The 24,139-nt window shown below is 52.4% G+C and overlaps 1 protein-coding gene across 1 annotated transcript in view; it reads right to left on the bottom strand.

Moving 5' to 3' along the window:
- Positions 1 to 24,139, bottom strand: part of VAC14 (VAC14 component of PIKFYVE complex) — a 101,090-nt gene that overhangs the window by 19,652 nt on the left and 57,299 nt on the right. Inside the window, exon 14 of the mRNA XM_041772479.1 lies at positions 19,598 to 19,730. Within this exon, the coding sequence (XP_041628413.1) occupies positions 19,598 to 19,730 (133 nt within the window). The remainder of the gene's footprint in view (positions 1 to 19,597; positions 19,731 to 24,139) is intronic.

A 24,139-nucleotide genomic window follows, 5' to 3' on the forward strand; every position in this document is an offset into this window, starting at 1 on the left:
TCCACGACGATCGATTCTGAGAAACATCGACACATGGAAAGCCCTCGAGAACAGGTGGCTCCCACCTTCTCCTGTCACAGAGGCTCCTGCCCCATAACGACCACACACGGCAGTGCTTCTACATTAGGCATGTCACGTACCTTGAATCCCATTAACGTGGGACAGGTGTAATTTCAGCTGCCCCTCTTAGCAGCGAATGAAAGCGAAGCACAAATGAGAGCCCTGCCAAGGCCCTGTCTGGTGGCCCAGCCCCGTCCCCCTATGCTCTTAGTTGCTGCCAGGCCACACACCCAGCCTGCGGGTCTCACGGCCCAGCTGGCACAGGGGCTCAGACATGGTCTTTTTGGAAGACATGATTTGGGGGTACTTTGGCTGTAGGTATCACTGGGCCCTCTGATGGACTGAAGTCTCAGTTTCTTCAGAATGTTCCTGTGGCTCTGGGGAAATTTACCTGCAAACCAGCTACTGCGGCCTGACCCTCAACCTGGGGCTGCCGCTGTGGGTGGCAGGCAATGACCGCACAGGCCACACCTGGCCAGGACAGTGCTGCCCTGTACTTTACACGTAGTTCTGATGGCTTTTCTCCAGGGGTCCACGGGAGGCAGAATCGGGGAAATGCACCCACAGCTCTGCTAGCCAGAACCCAGACTCAGATATGGCTGAGGTGGAGGCAGGGGAACGACCTCGTAGGGGTGACTCCATCAACAGCTTCCCAGACACCTCTGCTAGGAGCCCTGGCTCCTGAGTGCACGTCCCAGGCCGGCTGCTGCCTGAGGTCTGAAGGGAAGGGGAGACTACCGGGGCCCTGAATGCAGCCGGGGAACCAGTACGTCTGAGCCCCACGTGTCTGGGAGTTCCCGGGTTAGCCATTAGAGAATTTCAGATGGAGACTTTCTCTTCCTTTGAAGCCCTCTGAGCTCCTACCCTTCCAAGCAGGATTTCCTCCCGAGGAAGTGCTCAGCCTCCAGCTCCCGAAGTGGCTGCATGCTGCCCTGATGTTAACAAACAGCTGGGCAAACTGTTTTCAGGCCCCAGATGTGCCTGCCCATCCACACCCCTGCCAGCTTCCAGCCACACGCATGGGGGTCCTCAGGGATCAGGTGCTCATGGGCGGAGGGCCAAAGTGAAGCCAAGCACTAGTCCAAGGCCACACTGCCATGCCCGCAGGAGAGCAGAGTTCCTGACCCCGAGTTCACGTTCCATTCTGCCAGACAGTCTCACACTGTGTGTTACCTGCAGGACACAGACCCCAGAGCAGCCCTTCTTTCCACCAGACTGAGAGCTCCAATCCTTGCAACTCAAATATCCAGTGCAGAGACACCCCTTTATCCCATGGCTTGTGACGCATTCCCAGGGAGAAGTAGATAAATAGAGATGTCTTACAGTGTGTCTTAGGATGGGTAAGGGCAAGTACCTCCCGCCTTGCCCCATTTCTGCCATTTCCACTTCAGATATGGGGATGACCTTCTGAGAAATAAGGCAAGCAAATAAAATAAGTGCCAGGAGCCAGAGGAGCCCACCCAAGGCTGCTCCATTGTACCTGGGGATGGCCTGGGGATGGCCTTACCCCAAATGTCTTTCTGTTACCGAGTTGTTCTGTTCAGATTTTCTATTACTTCATCCCATTATTCCCAAATGAGTCCTTTGTTCCAGGCCAAGGGATTACTCCCCACTGCTGCTTTTATGACCACAAACTTTTACAGACGGTGAGCATCTCCCTTCCGCGTGCTGGGCACTGAGCCCAGACCCCGAGGCCTCCTTGCAGCTCTGCCTCTCTAATCTTAAAGCCACGCGCCCCACCTGTGTCCAGCAGCCCGCAGTAGTCACTGCACTGAGGCCAGAATGCCTCCTCCAGCAAACTCCTCATTCAAATGGGCTGGCTGTCCTCATGGTTTTGGGTCCTCAGTCATCACAGCGACGAACCTCTATCTCACATTCCCCTGGTGACTTTTCTTTAAGGGATGTAACCTGCCCTGAATGGTTCCAATCAGGGGCTGCCATTTTGCTTTCTGGTGGCAGCCTCAGTCCTCTGCTCTAGGGCACTGGCCCCCCACTTCTCAGTAGGGAGTCATCACCCCCACGGCCCATCAGTGCCCTCACCTACCCACAAGGTCACACAATTACCTTTCAGAAGCAGGAAGGCCCTCCAAGCCAGGAACAGCACCTTACCAAGAGACCCCTAAACCTGGTCACCTGAAGGCCTTATGGGACACCAAGCCCACCCTCAGGCCCACTCCAGGAAGTGGTGATCTGTGTTAACAGGCTTTATAGACAAGACTGAGAACCACTACCCCCAAACTGCCTTCCCAGAGCTACAGCCACAAGCTCAGTGATACCACTCTCTGTTAGAAATGGGGAGATTTTATTAGCATCCCAAAGGATGCACAGCCTTGGAGCTTTGGGTAAGGCCGTGGATGCTGTCGTCATGACGTCATGACGTAACCTCACCTCCCCAGAGCCCAGGTCTGGTTTTCCTAAGTTTCTACCCGGGATTTTGCTATTTCTCTGCTGGTCCACCCGAGAGGTCCCCAGCCCATTGTGCACAACCCCGACTTGCTCTGTTTGAACAGAAGGAAAGGAGGGCAAGTCAGGCCAGACCGGTGCTGCACCCTAGCCTCAGGCTGTGGTTTCTCTGGCAGTTATGCACTGGGGTGTCCCCCAACCTCAGATAACCCCCGGGGAGGAAGCTCAGTTCACCAGCCACTGCGCTGGGCACATGCCACTCCTGCCTTTCTGGCCTTCATATTGTTAGTCTTGAGGGTTTTGTGAAATTTTATAAACTGAGATTGCTGTCTGTGGCTCTTTACAAGTACCTGCTTCCAGGGCATGGAGATAAATGTCAGAAACAGAATGGCAAGTGCAACAGTAATACCCACAGCTGGTCACAGAGCAAGTCTCACAGCAGTCTCACTGCTGAGTCTCTTGGAAAATGGTAAGAAGATCAGAGAGAAAGGGCTGCGCAGAAAAAAGGGCCACAGCAGAGGTGACAGGACAAAGACAGCAAGGACGAGATTCCCTCAGTCCTTGGTGGCAGAGTGAAGTAGCGGGGAGAAGGGGAGGGTTCTCTTATTTGTACCTTCCTTCACCTCCTGCCAGGAAGCTGAAAAAATTCCTCTCGTGATCACTCATTTTCAGGGAGTTTTAAGACGCATGAAATGGGCTTTTCATCTGAATGTTCCTTTCCAGCCCAGGAAATCCGCACAGGATTAAATGAATAGAGCGAGCGAGGGCCCCAGGCGGGAAGCGTCCGTGGAAGTCCCTTTGGGGAAAGTGTCGGCAGGCTTCTGGAGTCCCAGGTGGCAATTACAGACCAGGTCCTGGCGGCAGAGGTGGGCCAGGCGAGTAGCCTGCTGGGGATCGGCCGTCCTGCCCTCCCCCGGCACCCGCCACTGCCATGGAGCAGAGGCCAGGCGGCCACATCCAGAGACAAGCGATGTAGTTGAATAGGGCGAGGTGGTGGCCTTGGTAAGGGAGGGTGACCCCAAGCCAGTGTGCTTGGAGCTCAGAGGGCAGTGCCCAAGCAGCTCGGCATCATGCGGGGGGCACGCTCCGCCGAAGGCGCGTGCGGGAGGGAAAGCAAGGCGGGCTGCGGGGCCATCTGAGGCCCGGACCCGCTGCTGGCAAACCACAGCCACAGCTAGACGCGAACTCGGCCAAGCTGTACTTTTGTAAGCGCAAGACCAAGTTTTGGAAGGAAATACATGATACTAAAGCGGAGGCTACTCTGGGGGAGGAGGTGGTGGTGAAAGGTCGTCTATGTTTTACGGTGCATCTGCTGCATTGTTTTGATTTTTATCTTACATGATTTATATATTTTTAAACAATAGATAAGAAGGAAGTTAGAATGCTATACTTCCGGGGATCATCTGGACTGTCCTGGAGCTTCTCAGGGGAGGAGCAGGGATAGGGTGCAGAGAAGGCGGTGCCTCCTCAGAGGGTGTCCAAGCTCCAGCTGAGATGGCGGAGCTTCTCTCTCCCTGGTGGGGGCTGCTGCAGATTTGCAGATTTAACAATGGAAACATGCATTTTACAAATGAGAGGATCAACAGCCGGGAGATGGTATTTTTAGCTGCTGTGGCTCTTTGCTTCAAAGGCGTAGGTTTCATCTAAAACCAGGCAAACCTCCTACAAAGTCTGCCTGTTTGCAAGGAGTGATTAGCATAATACGAGCGAGCAGGAGAAAAGGCCTGGCTCCACTCGGAGGCAGGAGTGCCTACTACAGGGGAGGCTTTCTCCTGAAATAGAATCACGAGGAGAAAGTCTCAATGGAGACGAAGCCCCTGCCTTCAATGAGGAGAGCCGCCCCACACCGATGGCCCAGGCAGGCCGAGGATCGTGGGTGCAAGCAGCACACAGGGTGAGAGGTGCATCCACATGCGACCGCAGCTGGGCGCGGCAGGGCCACCGCCTGGGCTGCTGCTGCTAGTGTCACTAGGGCCCCATGCAACCACCTTCTTCCAGGAGAAGTACAGAGGATTTCGGGGCTGCTTTTCGAGATGCCCCTTCTGAGGGGTAGGGCAGAGCCAAGCCAAGGCTGATGGAGAGGGTTGGGGGGGGGGCAGTCACGGCAGGAGGGCTCAGGGGATGAAACCACAGGGAGCTGTCCTCCCTGGAGGCTGTGCCGGGCTCCTGGCCCTTGAGACGCAGCACAGCTGTGGGGGAGCCTGCTGTGCCCCTTCCATGCCCCTCGGGCACTCATGCCTGTCGGGGGCTGTCCATCCTGCCCTCCTTTCTCTGGCCTCCCCTACTTCCGCCCTGCCATCGTGTTGGCTTGGGGAAGATTGCACATGTGGAGAGGGGCTTTTCTTCAAACACCACAAAATTCAATGAAAGCTGTAACCTTCTGAGAACCAGAATGAGATTCTCATCCGGGGAGCCGAGCTAGGGGCAGATAGCGCCCGGGCAGCTGCTTGGTCACACCAGTCCCTGAGCCCCATCCTGGGGAGAGTGTGACCTTGGGCTGCAGGCCGGGGGTGGGGTGGGGGGGGGTGGGGGAGGGCAGGGGGGCGGCTGGGGGCAGAAGTGGCGGTGCTGCTATTTTGGGCACTATTGGCACAAGAGGGAGCAGCCGTTTCTCCACAGCCCCCTCCCCTCGGGGTCCTCATGGCAGGAAGATCACAGGTCTTCCTGCGGAGGGTCAGGGGACCGGGAAATACAGACAGGGCGCACGGCTGAAGCTCTAAGAAACCAATTACCACACTGCTGGGGGGCTGGGGGGCTGGGGGGAAGCAGAAGGGATGGGACCGGGGCAGCTCCTCAGGCTTCAAGGGCAGGAAGGAAGTGAGGTCATTCTAGGAACCAGCCAACTGTCTGGGCCAGAGGCTACTGACATAGGTGGGCAGGGAGGCTGCTTCAGGAAAGGGGCTCAGCTCACGTGGGAGGAAGAAAAAAGCTGACTCTTCTCTGGAGAAATGACTAGACGAGGCAAGTTGGCTGAATTCACAGGCACCTGGAATTAACTGGCTGAAGGCAGTGTCTTCTGGAGAGTCAAACAAGTTGGGGCAGGGATGTCTGGGGTGCTGAGAAAGTTTTAAATTTAGTCCAGATTCGCTGCTCAAAGTGCTGGTCCCAGTGACACTGAATCTTCTAGAAAGATGTAGCAGCCAGATCCCTGGTCAAGCAAGCTTCCAGAGCCACTCCTAACTAGTCTTTGGTGTTCTGGGGGGCAGGGTAATGAGGGAGAGACCTTAAGGTCAGAATTGTAACATACCCCTGAGTATGTCCCCCCCCTCCCCCAGCCCCGGGCCACACTTCCCTTCCACTCAAAGGATGTTCTGGAAGCAGGGCAGGCCACTGGGCTCTCGGGGGCCAGCCACCTCAGCGTGGCCTCATGTAGACCCACAATCCTTCCTTGGCTGGGGGAGATGGGGGCTCACTCAGTGCCATCCTGAAGACTCTAGGGGTGGCCACAGATCAGTGGTTTCTCCTCTCAGTTCTTGGGGACACTCATAGCAGGTGGAGAGTTTTCTGAACCTGCTCAGTCCCTTCGGTAGGTCATTGGGTGCCTCAGGGCTGCTCTTGAGGCAGCCAGGATCCTGGTCGTAGCCATACTCCCAGCTCCCTGCCATGCCATAGGCAACCCTAATACCTGCCCTCCCAGAGGCTAGTGCCTCTGGGCTTCTAGGCAGACTGCTTGCTACGTCAGAAACCCCTTGTCATCCCCCACCCCCACCCAGGCTCTATCTTTCAGGGCTCAGTTAGACCGCATCTCTTTTTAGAAGCTTTCCTGGACCCCTCCATCAGGGCTGGGCACTTCCCCTGTCCCTGGGAGGGCAGGTATTAGCTCTGTCCACTGTGGTGTCCCTGCCAGTGGGCACTAAGACAGGTCTGCTCAGTGACAAATGGCATTTCCTGGCCGCCCCCTGGGGAGGTGGGGGCAGCGCTGGGGAAGAGGCTCTTATCTCTCCTCACCAGGGAGGGGCTGAGCGCTTGCTCTAGGCATTTCCATTCTCACAGAGAGGACTCTTGCCTGGCCTGACAGCTGTGGCCTAATTTCCAGGGCTATACCCAGGCTCCTTATTTTAACCCACTTGGTATTTTTCATTCCTGAAGCATGGGTGGGGGGGGGGGGGGGGAGGGGGGGGGTTGGAGAGGGATTCAGGAATGGGGGAGGTGTGGACAAATGGAAGAGATGAGCTCAGTGGGGCTGGAGGACTCAGGCATTCTGGGGAGGGAAAGAGCCAAGAAGGAAAGGGATGGGGTGAGGAGGGCCAAATTGATTTTTAAAAAAGAATTTTAAAAAGGAAAAAAAAGTCCCAAATCCTACCCCCTTGATTTCCCTCAGTAAGCACTTTCAACAAGGTCACAAATGCACTGGCTCTATAGATTTTTGGCTCCAAACCACATTTCAGGCAGCCTTTAAAAGCCAGTTCTTGGCATAGCTTCAGCTGAGCCTGAGGAGAGGAAAAACTAGGGCACTTTTATGCTCCGAGAAAATATCAGATCCAGGTCACAGGTTCCTGGGTCTGGTGAAGCTATGGGGTAACTCCCTAACACAAGCCCAAACCTGAGGACCCCCCCCACCCCCACCCCACCATTTCCTCCAGAGCTCAAATCACAACACCAGGGCACACATTTCTTGGTCACTTGTCACCTGTCTGCCTATGTCCACTACACTGTCCCCTTGATGAAGGGAGGAATACGCTCTCTGTCTCGCACGTGTGCAAGGCTGGAGGGGGGGCCTGGCACGGTGCAGGCGCTCTAGGAACACTCATGGAAAGGACTTCGTGGGGAGTGAATCTTTGACCCTTATGCCCAGCTGGGCTAGCTTGAGCTCGTCCCTCTAACGGTGGCCCAGATCCATCTGAGGCCCTGTCAGTGTGTGGGCTGCGCTTGGGCCTACCAAGCCCAGGCTATGGCACGATGGCAGCACGAGGAAACAGTTACTGGAAAAACCAGAGCCCGAGTTCCTCATGTATGAAAGAATTCAGTTGACTCTTAAGGTCTCTTCTGGCCACGCTGAACTGAGCCTAGAATCTAGATGGAGACTCTCCTGGTCTCTCTTTAATCAGGGCCTGGAGCCACCATTCTGGGAGCACGCACCACGTGGCCCTGCTGGCAGGTGGTGGGCCTGTGTCTAAACAACAAGGCCACATCCAGCCACACAGCACACAATCTATAGTCTGGTGGGGTGCAGGGTTCAAAAGGAAGGAAGCCAGAGAGACAGGATCAGCTGGAGGCTGAATTCCATTCTCTGCCTGCCCTTGTGGTGGTCTCTGGGAAGGTCACAAGTTGCTGGTCACTACACAGCTCCACCCCTGGACAGATGGAGGATTTGGCTGCTGGGAGAGTGGAGGGGATATGTCCTCTTTCTGCTGTCCCCCAGTAGGCCCTGCTTCACATCCTCCTTCAGTCCACATTTGGACCTAGACCACAGCATGGACACTGGTTGAGTCTCCCTCCCCTACCAGCAGCCTCGGGTTCTGGTTCCTGTGAAGAACTGCTTTTCCTCCTGCATCTGCAGGTGGGCACAAGGTCCTGTCCTGGACAATCAGGGCACAGGCATTCTCTGGCCACAGTGACAGGCCCAGGAGAGCCAAGCCCAGCACTGCTGCTGAAGGCTGGGGCGCGAAGGGGCAGGAGATAGCCAAGAGCCGTGGGTGGCCATCCTGCCACAGGATTTGCTGACAGAGGAGGAAGAGGAGCCAGCTGTGGAGGGGAGAAGGCAAGACCAAGTCCTGAGAACACGAGGATGGCTCTTGGTACACATGAACCAATCCTTGTCCCTGACTGCACACCACCTTTCTGTTTTTCAACAGAGAGCCAGTTTTCTGTCACGTGCAGTCCAGAGTCATGACTGGGCAGCACTGCACAGGGCAGGGTCAGGGCAAGGGCAGAGGAAGAGAGAATGGCGGGATCATGTGTTGGGTTGTTCAATGGCTTGCTCCCTTACTCTTCCTTAGAAAACAAGAAACAGTAGCAGTCAAGCCCAGAACACGGAGGGAGACGTGTGTGCCGCATTGGAGTGAATGAGCGGCTGAAAAGGGGGCGGGTGGGTGTCAGGCCTGGCTCAGTGGCCAGCGACCACCCACGCCCCAGGTCTCCGGGCTCCTGCCTGCACAGAGAAAGGGTAGATGCGACTCATCACAATTACTGTCACAGTTGCTGCTGGTACTTACTGCACAGTTGTCAGGTGCCAGACACACTTCTAAACACTTTGTTACGTCATCAAATCCTCCGGAGGATTAGTAGGAGATAACGATGCTCTGCATCTTCCTTTTCCACATTAGAGAACTACTCAGGAAAGCAGATGTGCGGGCCCCCCGTGGCTGTGGCTGGTCAGCAAATCCTTCCCTTTCTCATGGGCACAGTGGCTCCTTTCCTCTGGAGAGCTGTCGCTTCCTATTCCATGCGGGTTCTGTTGGGGCTGTCACTTGTAGCACCCGACCACTGCTGCCCCACCGAGGTGGGCACGTGACCCTGCATGAGCCAATGAGACCTTCCCCTCAGCCTATCCTGTAGGGACGTGGTGACCACATCTCTGCTACTTGAAGAAACCAAGACAACACGGCCAATCTCAAACAAGGGCCAAGAAGGGAGATGGCACCATAGGGAAACGCCGAGTTCCCGGATTTTGCTGCTTTCCACCTCTGTCTGGTCATGCTGGCTAGTCAAACTCCCTTGCTCATTTTGGTACCTGTGACCTGGGTTTCTGCCCCCTATCGCTCTGAGTGCCGATCAATACCGCTAGATTAGTGGTTCTCAACTCCAGGCTGCAGCCCACTGCTGGCCTGGCTGCACCAGAAGCCCCTGGGATTCGGCCGGGTGGGAGGATGGAGGGGGACTACGACTTTTTGCTTTGACAAAGTACAAGCAGGCTGGACTGGGTGGCCTCCAAGACCCTGTCCAGAGCTAAGAAATGATACCTTTGGGTATTAGGTGGATTATTTTCCAGCTCACTGAGAATGCTTAAGAAACATCAACCAGAAATAGGCAGCTTTATGGTTAGTTTTCATGGGCTCCTAATCCTCTGAAAAAGCACTACAAAACGTAAAAAACGCCGAAGAAAAATGGATCACCTGAACTACATTAAAAATTAGTAACTTCTATTTAACAAGAGATACTATTAAGAGAATGATGAAGCATGCCGCAGTGTAGGAAAAGACAACTGTAGTATACACATCCGAGAAAGACTTGGATCTAGAATATATAAAAAAACTTTCACAAATCAATAAACATCAAAAACCCAATGCAGAAATAACCTGAAGAGGCTCATCACAAAAGAGAGTATCCAAAAGGCCAGTAAGCAAAGAGGAGTTCTCCTTAGGCTTCAGCGAAACACAAATTAAAGCCACACGGTGATACCACCACCACACATCTGCCAGAATGGTTAAAAGCAAAGAATAATGACACCAGGCGCTGGTGAGGATGTGAGCCACTGGAGCTCTCATACATGGCTGGGGGTGTGGACACTGATGCAGTCACCTCAGAAATGTCTGAACTGCATGATCCTATTTATATAAAGTTAAAAACCAGGTAAAACAAACCCTATAGTGATAGAGGTCAGGGTAGCAGCTTCTCTGAGGAGGAGGAGAGGGGTCATAACTGGAAGGAAGGAGACACAAAAGGGACCTCTGGGTGCCGGAAATGCTCTACTTCTTGATAGAGTGCTCGTTATGTGGGAGTAGACAATTAGTGAAAAATAAGTGAGCGGTAGTACCCCTATGATTTGTGCATGTTTAGATAGTATGTTGTTCTTCAGTGAAAAATCTACATTGACAAAGGCATCACAGGCACCCAGGCTGCGTGGGAGGGAGGGAGGGCTGCTGCACTGCCCTGGTCAGGAGAAGGGAAGGAGACAGATCTGGGGCACTGATGCAGAGTGGTACATGCTTGAGAAAGGAAGAGGGTTGTGCCAGAGAGATGCCAGAACAAGCAGTAAACAAGTCAGAACTCCTGGGCACGGTCTTCTTTGAAGCCACATGAAGGCCATTCTTCCCTCACGGGGAGGGAAATGCAGACGGCAGTCTAGGGCACAGGGGTCCACCCCACGGCATGTGTCTACTGACCACAAGGCTGAGGGTGAAGTGCAAGTGGGAGCGTCATTATGTACTAAGGCAGCAGCAATCTGGGGGTGCACAATAAGGAGGCTGAGATGTCCCCACATTCAGGAAACCCATCCTATGTGAGAGCTGGAGCCTCCTCTGAGGAAGTGGAGAGCATTTTCCCACAGAACACCAAGCACATGGGAAAGCAGCCTCCGAGAGGAAAGAGAGACAAGGCTCAAAATAAACAGCATGGGATGCTTGGCGGCAGGGGACTGGAAAGAAATGAGGGAAGACTCTGGAGGCACCTGAAATCCATCTCAGCTCAGCTTCAGAGAGAGGCCGACACAGAAGGTTCAAGCAACTGCGATGAGGCAGAGGCAGCACAAATAATCTGGGATAAGGAGGGGGTGAGACAAGTCCTCTTGAGCAAGTCAAAACGGAGATTTAGACCAAGAAAGATACTCATTGTCCAAGTGCCAGGCAGTTCCAATGAGATTATGTCATCTAAATATAGACCGGAAGTAGGCCACGATAATGGACGGCAGGAGGCCGAGGCCCAGAAGGAAGACAGGAAAGGACACCTAGACTCAGCGTTTCACTTCTGCATGGGAGGTGGTAGCTAGCAGGATGAGCGCCCTCATAGAGGCGGCGGCTGCGGCCACATCAGGATGGGTCTTGGTGGGGATTTTCTGTGGGTTAACGACCCTGGGCGAAAGGGAGACACCACAAGAGAGCACAGCTTAATTTTCATGAGGGCTGAGGAAAAGCAGAGTCCAGAGTGAAAACTGGGCAGTTTTCCCAAATGGCCTCCACCACCCAATCTGTAAGATAGCCAAGACACTCCGCTCTGGGGTCTCTGGACCACTGTACAGCAGCCCCGTGGAGTCGGGAGCATGGAACATGTCCCAGGACTTGGGGTGAGGGCGTTCCTGGAAGGTGAAACTGCAAACTTTTTAAAGGAAGTTCCATTATCCACTTTGGATCCCAAGAGCCTCTTCGGTGGGCCATCACAGCCTGGGTTACAAAGTGCCTTTCCCTGTGGATCGTAGGGACTTCACATGGGTTTGTGCTTGCCTCCTGAGGCTGAATTCTGCACAAAGGTTCTCCCAGGTGAGGGCTCTCCCAGGTGAGGGTCCTCATCATATATGCTGAGACAGGAACCCTCCTTCTATGTGGAAGGAGAGGCTGGTCTGAATGGCCTTTTAGAAACTGCACATGATAGAGACCTCCTCTATATTTTTCGGAAGACAGGGGCATGGTGTGTGTGTGTGTTCTTCATGGTTACCCGCTAAAGGAAAATGCTGTGGGGAGAGAGGGAAAAACCCACACAGGGGCACCCCAGAAAACCTGAGCTAAAATGACTCCATGATAAAAGAAAGAACTTCCTAAGAAGCACTCTACGATGGGTGAACGGGACACACTCTAGAACTGCTGTTCTAGGAGTTCAGAAGCACCTTTAAAACCAAGGACACCTTTTGTCTGTCCTGGCACAGATGCAGCCCTACCCCAAGGAGGCAGGAGGATGGAAGCGGTTTCTAGGGGCCAATTCCTGCCACTGTTTTGTTGAGATACTACATTATGATACTCATCAGCTACTTGCTAATTAACTAAGCTGTCTGACTTACCAAGGTCAAAACTTTGTTAGTTTCTTGGCATCCTTAGGTAAAGTATAAACAGATTCAGAGAGTACTGTCCATTCCATCTGGAAAACCTCTCAAACTTCAGAAGGAAATTCATTATCAAGTTCTCAGCCACTGGCAACAGTTCCTGACAGTCACCCCCGCCCCGCAGGCTGCCTGAGCTACGGGCTGGGGAGCTGATGCTTCTTAGGTGTGGAGACTACAAGAAAGTGCCTTTAATCTGCAGCTGGAAAGAACTCTGCAGCTGCCAGCACCTGCACGACGGGGAGTCCAAGGGATGGCGTGTGATGGGCACAGATGAGCTTTCCTGCTGGTCCATCCCTGAGTGCTCATCCCCTCCACAGGAGCCTCGAGGTGCGTGGGAGACGGCTGGCTCCGTGGCAGGAGGGCTGCTTGGGTCACCCCTAACACCACCCCCAACAAGTTCATCTGTGACCTCTAACCTCCCACAAACTCTGCTAAAGCGAGCGGACCCTTGGCCTTCTTCCAGGCCTCTGTCACGGGGATCCATGAGGAGCCTTGAAACACGGAGATGCTTTCTTCTGAAGCTCCTCAGACCTCAGCGCCTACTGAGCCGGGCTCCCTCTGGCCAGCACTTCCTCTCCTCCTCCCTCCCCCAGTAGGACCTAATTAATCCCAGCCTTGCCTAACAAGGCCCACCACATGTGGTTCCCATTTTCCAGAAGGAAATACGCCCTTCTTACAGGGAGCGCCAGTGTGTGTGTGACAGTGGGCCCTACAGGGACAGCGTGGAGACTGCCCGGAGGACGCAGAGCAAAGCCACTGGCCCGCCTCCAGGTCTTCAGTCCTCCCGGACACTTTTGGGTCACAGATGGTCTTGTGAGGTGCTGGGATGTGGCACCTCTCCATGGGCTAGGAGACTAAAGAAACAGGTCAGGTTGGGCTCTCTGGGCTGCCAGAATTTTGCCCTTCCCAAGGACATCTTTGTATTTTACCTTCGAGGGCAGACTCTTCTCTCACTCTTGCCTGGCCTGTCAGATCATCCCTGCCAGTCGCGTTTTCTCAGCATTGTTTCCAGTTAGATCAAAGCCAAGAGCTGGTTGTGCAAAACAGCTCCTGCCACACACTCCCTTTGCTGTCCTGCATCTCCACAAAAGCACCCCAGCCCCGTGGTCTCTGGGGAAAGGAGGACTGTGGAAACCTTCAGAAGATTCATACAGGACCTGGGCAGACTTAAAGTCAGCAAGAAGAGAAGCTTCTGAGAGGTTAGAAATTCCTTGGAAGAATTCCTCCAACCCTGTTCAATGTCCCTTCTCTTTCCCCTCAGCTGGGGACCCAATCAATATGGCTTCAAACTAATAAAAGATCCAAACCCACCTGTATTCTGGGTAGGTGCATCAGGGTCCCTTCCAGCATACATACAGACTTTGGTTGGCGCATGTTCGTCAAGGAAATTTATTTGTATTTGGAGCCAAAGAACACATCCCATTAAAGGGGAGCATGAAAGAAAGTGAGTAGGGCCTCTTAGAAGTTCTCTCCTGAGGATTGGGGGCCAGAGGCGAAGTATAGTTTTCTAAAATGCCATTTGAATCAGGGATCTGGGTCTTGCCACTTAACTTGGATTCATCTTGCATTAGCATCAGCATAGTGGACTTTGGGGGGCCCGGCTAGTGCCCCCCTGGCATGTCAAGTGGCACATATGAACAATGTAAGAGGGGTACACGATGTCAATGAGCTCCAGAGGCTGGAAAGGTCTGGGAGGATGCACAGTGAGAAGGGGAGCTGAGTGCGGGAGGGTCAGCCAGAGTGGGCTGCCCTAGCCACAGTGGTGACACGGCCGGCCCCAGCCGACGGCCTGTCTCACAGGTGGACCACATGAGGACAGCAAAGTGGAATTTCCCCATTATGGCATGAAATAGAGTTTCTTCTCTTGAGGCCCTCGCCCTGATGCAATTAAATACAACTCCAGTTTCTAGTGGCTTCCTAGGCCCTAGCTCCCCTGCCCCACCACCTATCGACCTCCTCCTTCCTCCCCCACCAAACACAGGGCTTTTATGCAAACCTGGGGGGGGAGGGATGCAGTGGGGGGTGAGTAGGGCAAGGGCGGGAGGATTAGGGGTACACTTTAGGGACTGTGAGCATCTGCTGAATTGGAAAGGCTGCCATGCCCTTGTGTATTAGAGGCGAGGGGGCACCAGGATGAACCAGAAACCTTATCTCAGGGCTTCTCTGGGCTCAGGTCTCATGGAAGAAGACCCACGCCTGGCCCCTGCTCTCCCACTTGGGCTCCCAGCCCACCCTCTTCAAACACTCTCAGCTTAGGGGCACCCATGTCCTCGGGATGGGTGCTCAGGGCCTCATCTGCCATCAGCTGGGCTGGTTGGGGTTGGAGCCTTCGAGTTCACAGCAGGCACTTGTTAAAAAGAAAGCATTCTCTCTCTGGCAAGTCCTCTCTGCGAGGCAGCAGGGAGGAAGAGGGGGGGGGGGAAGCACAGTTGGTTAAGCCAAAGGACGGCTGGCCAGAGGGCCATCTTGGCGGGCAGAGTGGAGCGTCCTGAGACTCACTCACTTCCCAGCACAGAAGCAGGCCTTGTAAGGATCACAGCTGTTGGATCACGCTGCAGTTCATATCAGTTTATCAAACAGGCTGCGTTTTCTCCCTCCTCTCCCTTTCTACTGAGTATAAGTGGCCTGGTTCATGGGAAAACAAGCCCTGCGCTTGTTCTGCTGCATTGGCATGGAGGGTGGGAAGAGGCCGGAGGAGGGAAATGTACACCAACACCTACTTGGGACAGAGTTGTTTTAATGGGGCTGGGGCCGGGCCGCTGGTGGGAGCCCGTGGTGCCGGGGCTGTAGGCCGGGCGCGCCCAGGCCAGCTCTCAGCACGGAAGGTTTAATTATTTCATCCTCTCTGGAGTCTGGTTTCCCGTCCTCACAGACCACCATGGGAGGCAGAGGCCGTGTCATGAGGCGGAACAAGAACTCTCCTTTGTCAAGCTGTGCCGAGCGCGACGGTGTACACGGTCTTACGTAACCCTCTCTGCAAAACGACGACGAGGCAGGCACGACTATAGAAACAGCCAGCCAAACGGCCAAAACTGGAGGAATTGGGATTCGAACCCAAGTCTTTTTGACTCTAGAAGTTCCAATCTTAATCTGGATCCTGCAGACCTGCGGCAGGCCCATCTGCCCCATTTCCATGGAGTCCAGGAAAGGGGGAGAAGAGTGGGCAGGGCTGGGGGGTGTCCGAGCCCCTCTGGTGCCTCTACCCCACGACCCCTTCCTCCCCATGTGGGCACAGCCTCAACTGCAGCTAAGAGAGGGCCTGGGCCAGAGTACATCTCAGCAAGGCTAGATGAGATGAGGCTTTGGAGCTACCCACTCCCCAAAATACACATGCGACTAAACTGTTGTGTCCACTAGATAACAAGGCCACACAGACACAGAGGAGGTCCGACCCGCCCAGGGGCCTGCCTGGTGGGAGTTCGGGGCCCTATTCCCACCCCCCCATGGAGGTGCAGCCTGGGAAAGCTGCGTGGGGGAGAGGAAACACTCCAGGGTCCTGAGGGAAATCATGCATCTTCCTCAACGCCAAGACGCCCACCAGATGTTTGTCTTTAACTCTGGCCGCTTTTGTCCTCTGGACGGCAACCACTCCTGCTCCCTGAGCTAAACGCACTACTGGAGAAACAGTGGCTTTTCACTCGTCGCCAGAGGAATCTCTTTCTCTCTCTGCGGAACACCTGAAGGGGAGGGTTAAGTCGCTCTGTGTTTCTGATCAGCAGTCTGCACGGACCATTATTATGCTTCTCTTTAAAGCCATCAGCAAAAAATAAGGAAATGAAACGAGAAGCAGACAGGCGGGCTGATACTCCCGACGGCTGGTTCCCAGCAAACTTCGCTGAGGGGCCTCACCCCCCCTGTCTGATCACAGGAAGGAGGAGGAGAGCACATCTTCAAGGCCTCCTCCATGTCTGTCACTGTGTGTTGTGTGCCCCAGGAGCCTAGGCTGGTGGGCTGGGACCGCAACCAGGCTGGTCAGCAGTGGCCTGGCACACTGGCTTAACAGGCAGCCAGCCCGCAGAGCCAGTGCTGCCCAGAGGAAGCAGGTGCTGCTGCTGCTTCCAGGTGGATGGCAGGCTGGACAAATGACGCAGATGACTGGGAGGGACAAGTGTGAGGGGCCCAGCCACAAGGTTCATTCCATCCCAGCCCACTGGGTTCCTGTGCCAGTGCCAAAGGCCAGGAGACCGCTGGCGTGTGGTGTAGCAGTGAGGCACAGCCTGGAGGTCAGGTTTGCTGCCTGAGGGTCCCACTGTGGTCCCTGAGGGATGTGAGCCCCAGAATAGGGAGCGATCGCCAGAATCTAAATCCCCAGAAGGATGAGGGAAGACCCCACAGGCCCAGAGGACCCTCGGACCCTCTGAAGAGCTGGGCTCCAGGTGGTCCTGGGCCACATGCTGTGCAGGGCCCCTCAAGGCATCTGGCCTCTGCAATCTCACAGAAAGGATAAAGCAGTGGGTGAGGAATTAGCAGTGGGCAAGGGTCTGCGCTCAGCTCCCAGCACACCTGGCAGGCATGTGGCTTCGTCTCATTTCCCTTCTACAAAATGAGGATTCTGGTCAGCCCAGGACACCGAGAAGACAGGAGACAAAGCAAGTAAAGTCTCACTACTCTGGAGGCTGTAATGGGAACACAGCAGTGGCCACTGGGCCACTGGCTTCATGGAGCCCTTGGGTCCCTGAGGGGGTGCAGAGAACACCCACGCATGCCCCTGATGCCCACACTTCTGCTTGACGCAGACTGGGGATGCTGCTGACTGCTCTGAGCTTTCTCTCCCCAGGTCCCTGATGGGGCATGTGACGCTGCTGGAGGATGGAAAAACCCATTATGGTCCAGTTCTCCAGAGGGGAACTAGTTGTAAATGCCTTCTTCAAAGGCCTCTCTCTCCACTGGATCTCAAAAGGCTTCCAGGCAAGGAGGGCTCATCAAGAGAAGTGACATGTCTGCAATTTGGAAAACCATATAAACTGCCACTCATGTGGGGACAGACCACTGCTCTCCTGGTGGTGGTGGGGGGTCTCCTATACCACTTCTAATCCCCACTCTAGTCCCAATGACTGTCCAACTTAGTGGGAAGTAAAACTAGAAATCTTCCTCGTCTGGCCAATCAGGGTTAAGAATCCATTTCTGTCCCTGTGTAACTGCAGTTCTCACCTGGGATGATTTTGCTCCCCAGGGGGCATCTGGCAATGCTGGAAAACATTTCTGACAGTCCCAGCGGGGAGGGCAGGGGTGATCCTGACATCAGTGGGTGGGGGCCAGGGGTGCTGTTCCCCTGGGACGGGCACATGCGATGGTCCCACCCACCAAGGACTACCCAGCCCCAATGCCAACAGTGTTGAGCTTGAGAACTGCTCTATGTGACCCCAGAAATGCAAGAGGGCCGTGACAGCCTCCTACCATCACAGGGACCCCTTGTGGTGGTCTGGACCATTAGAAGCCCATTCCTCCCAAGGGGCAAAAACTCGGTGGTCCTATTTGTGCTTCTGGCCAGGCAGATCTGTCTCCTCCTACAACTCAGTCCTTTGGTCTATGCCCTCAACTCCACCCTCAGCTCTGGAGCTAGAGCCCTGGCAGGCAGTGGTAGATGAAGGGGCCAGGGGCTGCTCACTCCATTTCCTTCCTTCAGTTCACCTTTATGGCTGGGCAGGTTCCTGGCATGGCTCCTGGCAGACCCCTGTGGGCCTCATCTCCCGTCACTGTCTCCTGCCACTCCCTTTTGCTTCTTCCCACCTCTCGGGCCCTTTTTCTCAGCCTCTGTTCTTGGTTTCCTCTTCTTTTACACACTGGAGCTCCCTAGGGCTCTGCTTCAGGCCCCTCCTCTTCCGCCTCTGCCCCTATTACCACTGACCATTCTTATTCCCTAAGAATGAAAGCTCCACAAGGACAGAGCCATCAAGAGCTGTTCTTGGCAGAGTCAGTACTCAGTAATACTATCTGCTGAATGAATGAGACATAAATGAAGGAAGAACTATGCTATCCTTTTCCACATTTATAACTAGGGCATAGGTCCCTCTTTTGAGGGTCCAGGATAGCAACCTGCTTCTTCATCTCTCCTTTGATGTCACCAGAGCAAACTGAAACTGAACCTCAAAACTCCGCCCTCCCTCCTCCTCTAGAGCTCCCATCGCAGGGACTGCCACCACCATCCACCCCGTGCTCACACCAGAGTCCTGGGTGTCATTCCAACAGTTTGTCTTCTCAGGCCCTCAGGTAATCGATCATTAATCAATGATACTTCTTACAAATTACCCAATACTGCTGCTTCTTCCCATCCCCCTACCAAGCAGCCACCATCTCCCACTTGGACAACAGCCTCCCAACTGGTCTCCCACACATCCACTTTGCTCTTTCCATCCACCCCTTCTTCTCAGCAGCACAGTAATCTTTAAAAATCTTGTCTCACTGTCCCCCCCATCCAAGCCCTTTCAGTGGCTCCCCCCGGCCTCTGGGTGAGGCCTCCACCCTTGGTGTGGCCAGCAAAGGTGGGTCTCTTTCCCCTTTACCCTCTGAATCACAGCAAGATGAACTCTCCATGTTCTTTGCTAACTGTACAGGCTGGACCCTCTGCCAGCAATCCTCCTTCAACCCCTAGAGCCCGCAGATAGCCTTGGGAATCCTCCCAACTCCATGGGCCACACTGGTCTAGTCAGCTCCCCAAGCACCCCGGCCAGCTTTGGTACCCCAACACATTAGAAGTGCTTATTTCACACATCGGGCAGTGACTAACAGTCACTAACTAATAGTCACCCTCAGTGACTAACGGGCAGCCAGGGCTGAGAACTACTGCCATAGAGCATTAGAGGCCACTCAGACTATTTGCCAAAACTCTTCTGCCTGGCTTTACTGGGGAGCCTGAAGAAATCTGTGCTCCATCTAGATTTTGGTGACCTGAGGGGCACTCTTCAGTGACCCCAGCTCCATGGAGCTAAGGAGGAGGCAAAGGGCCAGACCTGGCCATACTGCTGGTGATGGGAGTTCTAGAGGCCAATAGGGGATGGGGCCCTGGGACTGACTGTCCGGGCCAGGCTCACATGACTCAAGATCCCAGCTCTGCCAGAGCAACTGTTACCACCAACTCTGGCCAAACCCCGTGCTGGCTGGGCACCTGAGCACAGCGCCGTTTCGTGTTCCATCTGGCTCACCTACTTTCTTCCCCAAAGACTCCAACAAGGGCGTGCTGAGAGGACATTTAACCTCAAGGGAAAACAGTGTCTCGACAAACAAAAAATTAACTCATTCGTTTGAGAAACGGAGACATTGACCTCTCTGGTGTTGGCAGCACCAGCAACCTAGTGTGAAGGGGGGTTCTGTTTCATTTAAGAATAAATGCAAAGGAAAAAGAGGGGAGAGAAGTGGAAGAGAAAATGGTTGCTTGGACCCCTTGTATGGTGTAAAGTGAAAAAGCGTGGCTGTGTGAGGAAGAGAAGGTGCGCTGCGCCTGACCTGATGATGAAAGCGCCTCTGGCCTCCAGGAGCTTGCGTTCACTGCTGAACCTCTTGAGAAGGTTGATCATGAACTTATAAAAGTAGGAGTTCATGGTGGGGGTGGAAGGAGAACATTCTAAGCCTTTGGTACCTGCAGAGAAAGGAACAGAGCTGAGACTTAGTCCATGGTCACAGGGTGTTGGGACCCCAAAGAACATACACAATTATAAATGCCAGAAAGGTGGTGGCGGCGGGTCTGTGTATAACAAGGTGAGGGAAAAATCTTCAATTCAGGGCCTCAGGTCAATGGCAAAAAAAGCCAGACTATACAAGTACGTACAAGCAAATACAACTGCTTACTGCACAAATACCCACGAACCCATCCAACTCTCCAGCCATCCCCCTATTACTTAGTGAACGCCTCCTATCTGTGAGACCCGCTGCTATGTGCTATGAATTTTTTATAAAACAAACCTGGACCTAGTATCCCAGTAAATAAAATACACTTGGGCTTCATTTTGGCTGGTTAAGAACAGATGACAAGTCAAAGAGAAGTGAGGGGTGAACACCACCTTGACAGTCAACAACACACACTCTTTTCCCAGCGGTGCTCAAGGACAGGGCAACTGTGCACGCACCTGCTAGATTAAAGACAGCTCACACTGACGAAATGGTACCAAGGGCTTTAAGCTTCACTCAATGTTTTAAAATCAGACATTCTTCTTTACACAAGGGTGCTCTTTTATTATTTTTTAAGCTTTTATTTATTTATTCATGAGAGACATAGAGGCAGAGACAGAGGCAGAGGGAGAAGCAGGCTCCCTGCAGGGAGCCTGATAGAGGACTCAATCCAGGACCCCAGGATCACACCCTAGGACAGGACCACTGAGCCACCCAGGCATCCCAAAGGTGCTCTTTTAGACTAGTACTCTAAAGACTTTGAAAGCCCAGAGTTGGCTTTAGAACCAGAAGCACTTTCAGGGTGTCCCCTGATATGCACCCCAGCTGAAAATACCCTGAGGGCCAGATACAGTCTCCCTCCTAAGCTCACCCAGCACATGCTCCCCTCCACAAGGTACCGGCTACGGAGGTGACAAGAGCAGGCTGTCAGAATGCTTGGTTGATCCCCGTGCGATCTCCTAGTCTTTTCCTCGTCACACAAGCTGACCTCAATAGCACTGCTGGAAAGAGGAATCCTTACTCCCTCTGCCTAAGGCACTAATAGGGCATTAACACACACACACACACACACACACACACACACACACCAGCTTAAAATATAATTCACATATAAAGTTCACCCTTTTAAACTGTACAATTCAGTGGCTTCTAGTATATTCATAAAATTGTGCATTGGGGGACCTGGATGGCTCAGTGTTTGAGCACCTACCTTTGGCTCTGGTCATGATCCCAGGGTCCTGGGATCGAGTCCTGCGTCAGGCTCCCTGTAGGGAGCCTGCCTCTCATGAAAAAATAAATAAAAATCTTTTAAAAATTGTTCATTGATCACCACTAATTCCAGAACAGACCCAGTAAGAAACATTGTACGCATTAGCTGCCACTCCCCATTCTTTCCTCCACCGGCTCCTGTCAATCATCAATCTATTTTCTGTCTGTGGATTTGGGTATTCTGGAAATTTTGTGTTAACGTGGCTTCTTTCACCTAGCATATTTTCAAGGTTCATTTATTTCATCTATGTTGCAGTGTGTATCCATTCTGTATGCATTTTTGTGGTTGAATAATACTCCACTGTATGGATATACCATATTTTATCCACATATCAGTCGCTGGATGTTTGGTGTTTCCACTTTTTTGGCTACTAAGAATAATGCTGCAGGGTGCCTGGCTGGCTCAGTCAGTAGAGCACGTGACTTTTAATCTTGGGGTGGTGAGTGTGAGCTCCATGCTGGGTGTAGAGCTTACTTAATTAAAAGAAAAAAAAAAGAATAATGCTGCTATGAACATTCATATGTAAGTTTTTGTGTGAACATGTTTTCATTTCTTTTGGCTATATACCCAGAAGTGCAATTTCTGAATCAGATGGTTATTCTATGTGCAACTTTTGAGCAACTGCCAGATTGTTTTACATGATGGTTACGCCATTTTACATTCCCATCAGCAGTGTATGAGATTCCGATTTTTGCATGTTCTTGCCAACACTTGTTATTACTTGTCTTCTGATTAGAGCCATTCTTGTGAATGGGAAGTGGTATCTCACTGTGGGTTTGATTTCCATTTTCCTGATGACTAATGACATCTTTGGATAAACGACTATTCAAGTCCTTTGCCCATTTTAAGATTGGGTCATTTGCCTTTTTATTGCTAAGTTTTAAGAGTCTTCCTAGATACAAGTCTCTTATCAAATATATGATTTGCAGGTATTTCCCCCCATTCTTTGGGTTGTTTTTACTTTCCTGATGGTGTCTTCCTTTGAAGCACAGAATTTTAAATTCTCATAAAGTCCAATTTATCCACATATTTTTGGTTGCTTGTGCTTTTGGTGCCTTATCTAAGAAACTATTACCTATTCCAAGGTCATAAAGACTTCCTGATACACTTCCTTCTAAGAGCTGTTTTTTTTTCTTTTTCTTTAAATTTAGCTCTTATATTTAGGTCTTTGATCTATTTTAATTTTTGTTTATGGTATAAGGAAGGAGTCTAAATTCTTTTGCATGTGGATAGATATCTAATTGTCCCACCATAACATGATATCTGCTTTCTTTTCACTTTATAGATGCTTTGTTTTTTATTACTTTAACAAGAAGTTTTTTAAAAATTATTTATTTATTTAAGTAATCTCTATCCCCAATGTGGGGCTCAAATTCATGACCCTGAAGTCAAGAGCCAGCCAGGTGTCTTGATGCTTTATTTTCTACATTGTATTTTTTTCTAGCTTTGCTGAGATAACATTGACATATAACATTATGTAACTTTAAGGTATACAATGTGTTGATTTCATACATGGACATATTGCAGAATGATTACCACAGTGCTGTGGAGTCAGCCAATACCTCCGTCACCTCACATAATTACCATTTGTTTTTCTATGGTGAGAACATTTATGATCTACTCTCTCAGCAACTTCCAAGTATATACTATAGTATCATTAACTGTAATCACCGTCCTGTATGTTAGATGCCCAGAACTTATCAAACTCTAACTGGAAGTTTGTACCCTCTGACCAGCATCTCCCCAACATGGTATCTTAATAGGCAACCAAGAGCTACAACTTACCAGGGACTGAACTATGTGCTATGCATGTCTAAAACCTTCATGCATAGTATCTAATTTAATCCTCAAAATAATCCTTGAAAATATGTGCTATTACTATTCTCATCATATGCATGGAAAAGCTGTGGATTATCCAAAGTCACAGAGCTGATGAGTGGTGGTGTCTGAGTCCGTGCAGCTGGTCTCAGAGTCCACATTCTCAGCAGCTCCAGCATGCTGCCCATTACCCGGGCACTGGTGCTTGGGGAAGTTTGGGGTTAGCAGGTTAGCAGGTGGTATGTTCCTAAACAAGAGGCAAAAGACTGAAATTAAGGCCTTGCCAAGACTGAGGACAGATAGTGACACTATCAGACACTGTGGGGGAAGTACTTGGCTGCAGCCCTCTGGGAACACAGGGCGGACACTGGGGAAAGCACAGCGGCCCACACAGACATTGCTTTCCAGGCTGGCCTCTCTCTCTGGCCCTAAAGCCCCAACTTCTGCCCCAGACCAGGGAGGGGGTGGTCACACACCTGCATAAAACAGGGAACCAAGGGGTGCCTGGGTCGGTTGAACGTCTGCCTTCAGCTCAGGTCACAGTGCCACGGTCCTGGGATCAAGCCCTGCATCAGGCTTGCTGCTCAGCGGGGAGTCTGCTTCTCTCACTCTGTGCACATACTAGCTTTCTTTCTCTCTCTCAAATAAATAAAATCTTAAAAACCAAACTAAACCAAACCAGAGAACTAAACTCGGCTGTGGGAGGGGCTATTCGCTCCCAGAAGCATCAGGTCCAAGCACACAACACGAATGTTCAGAACCATCCATGGTACTAGAAGCAAGGCCTATAGAGGAACCCCACTAGCTGACTCCGTTAGATGCCAGTGGCCAAAAGCAGCGGTAAAACCCTCCTTTCAGGAGCTTTTCTGCTTAGCTCAGACTTCTCTGATGTCCTTGCAAGGTCCTTACGGGGGTGTGGCTGGGAATGGGAAAAGGTGCCTTTCTGCTTTGTTTTTCCCAGCTGTGCATTATTCTATGAGGATTCCTTACCAGGAGCCATACCTTCAAATTACTTTCTCCTGAGAACCTCCTGGACAGCCCCTGTGAACTGAACTTCTTGATGTTTGCAGTGCGTTTTTCTGGGTCCCTGCCCAGAACAGCCTGGCCTGGGAGGTCCTGAGTGGCTCTGGAATGGCAAACAGTCTCTGCTCCCTGGCCCAGAGGGGCTGTTTGCAGAATCAAGTGTCACATTCTTACAGATCGAGTTACCCCGGGCCCAGCTGGGGCTGATCTCTGAAGAGGTGGCTGCAGATACAGCTGCTAAAGCCCCTCCTCCCTGTCCCCATACTGCC

Source organism: Vulpes lagopus, chromosome 10 (assembly GCF_018345385.1).
Source record: "Vulpes lagopus strain Blue_001 chromosome 10, ASM1834538v1, whole genome shotgun sequence".
In the NCBI taxonomy this organism is placed as follows: Eukaryota; Metazoa; Chordata; class Mammalia; order Carnivora; family Canidae; genus Vulpes; species Vulpes lagopus.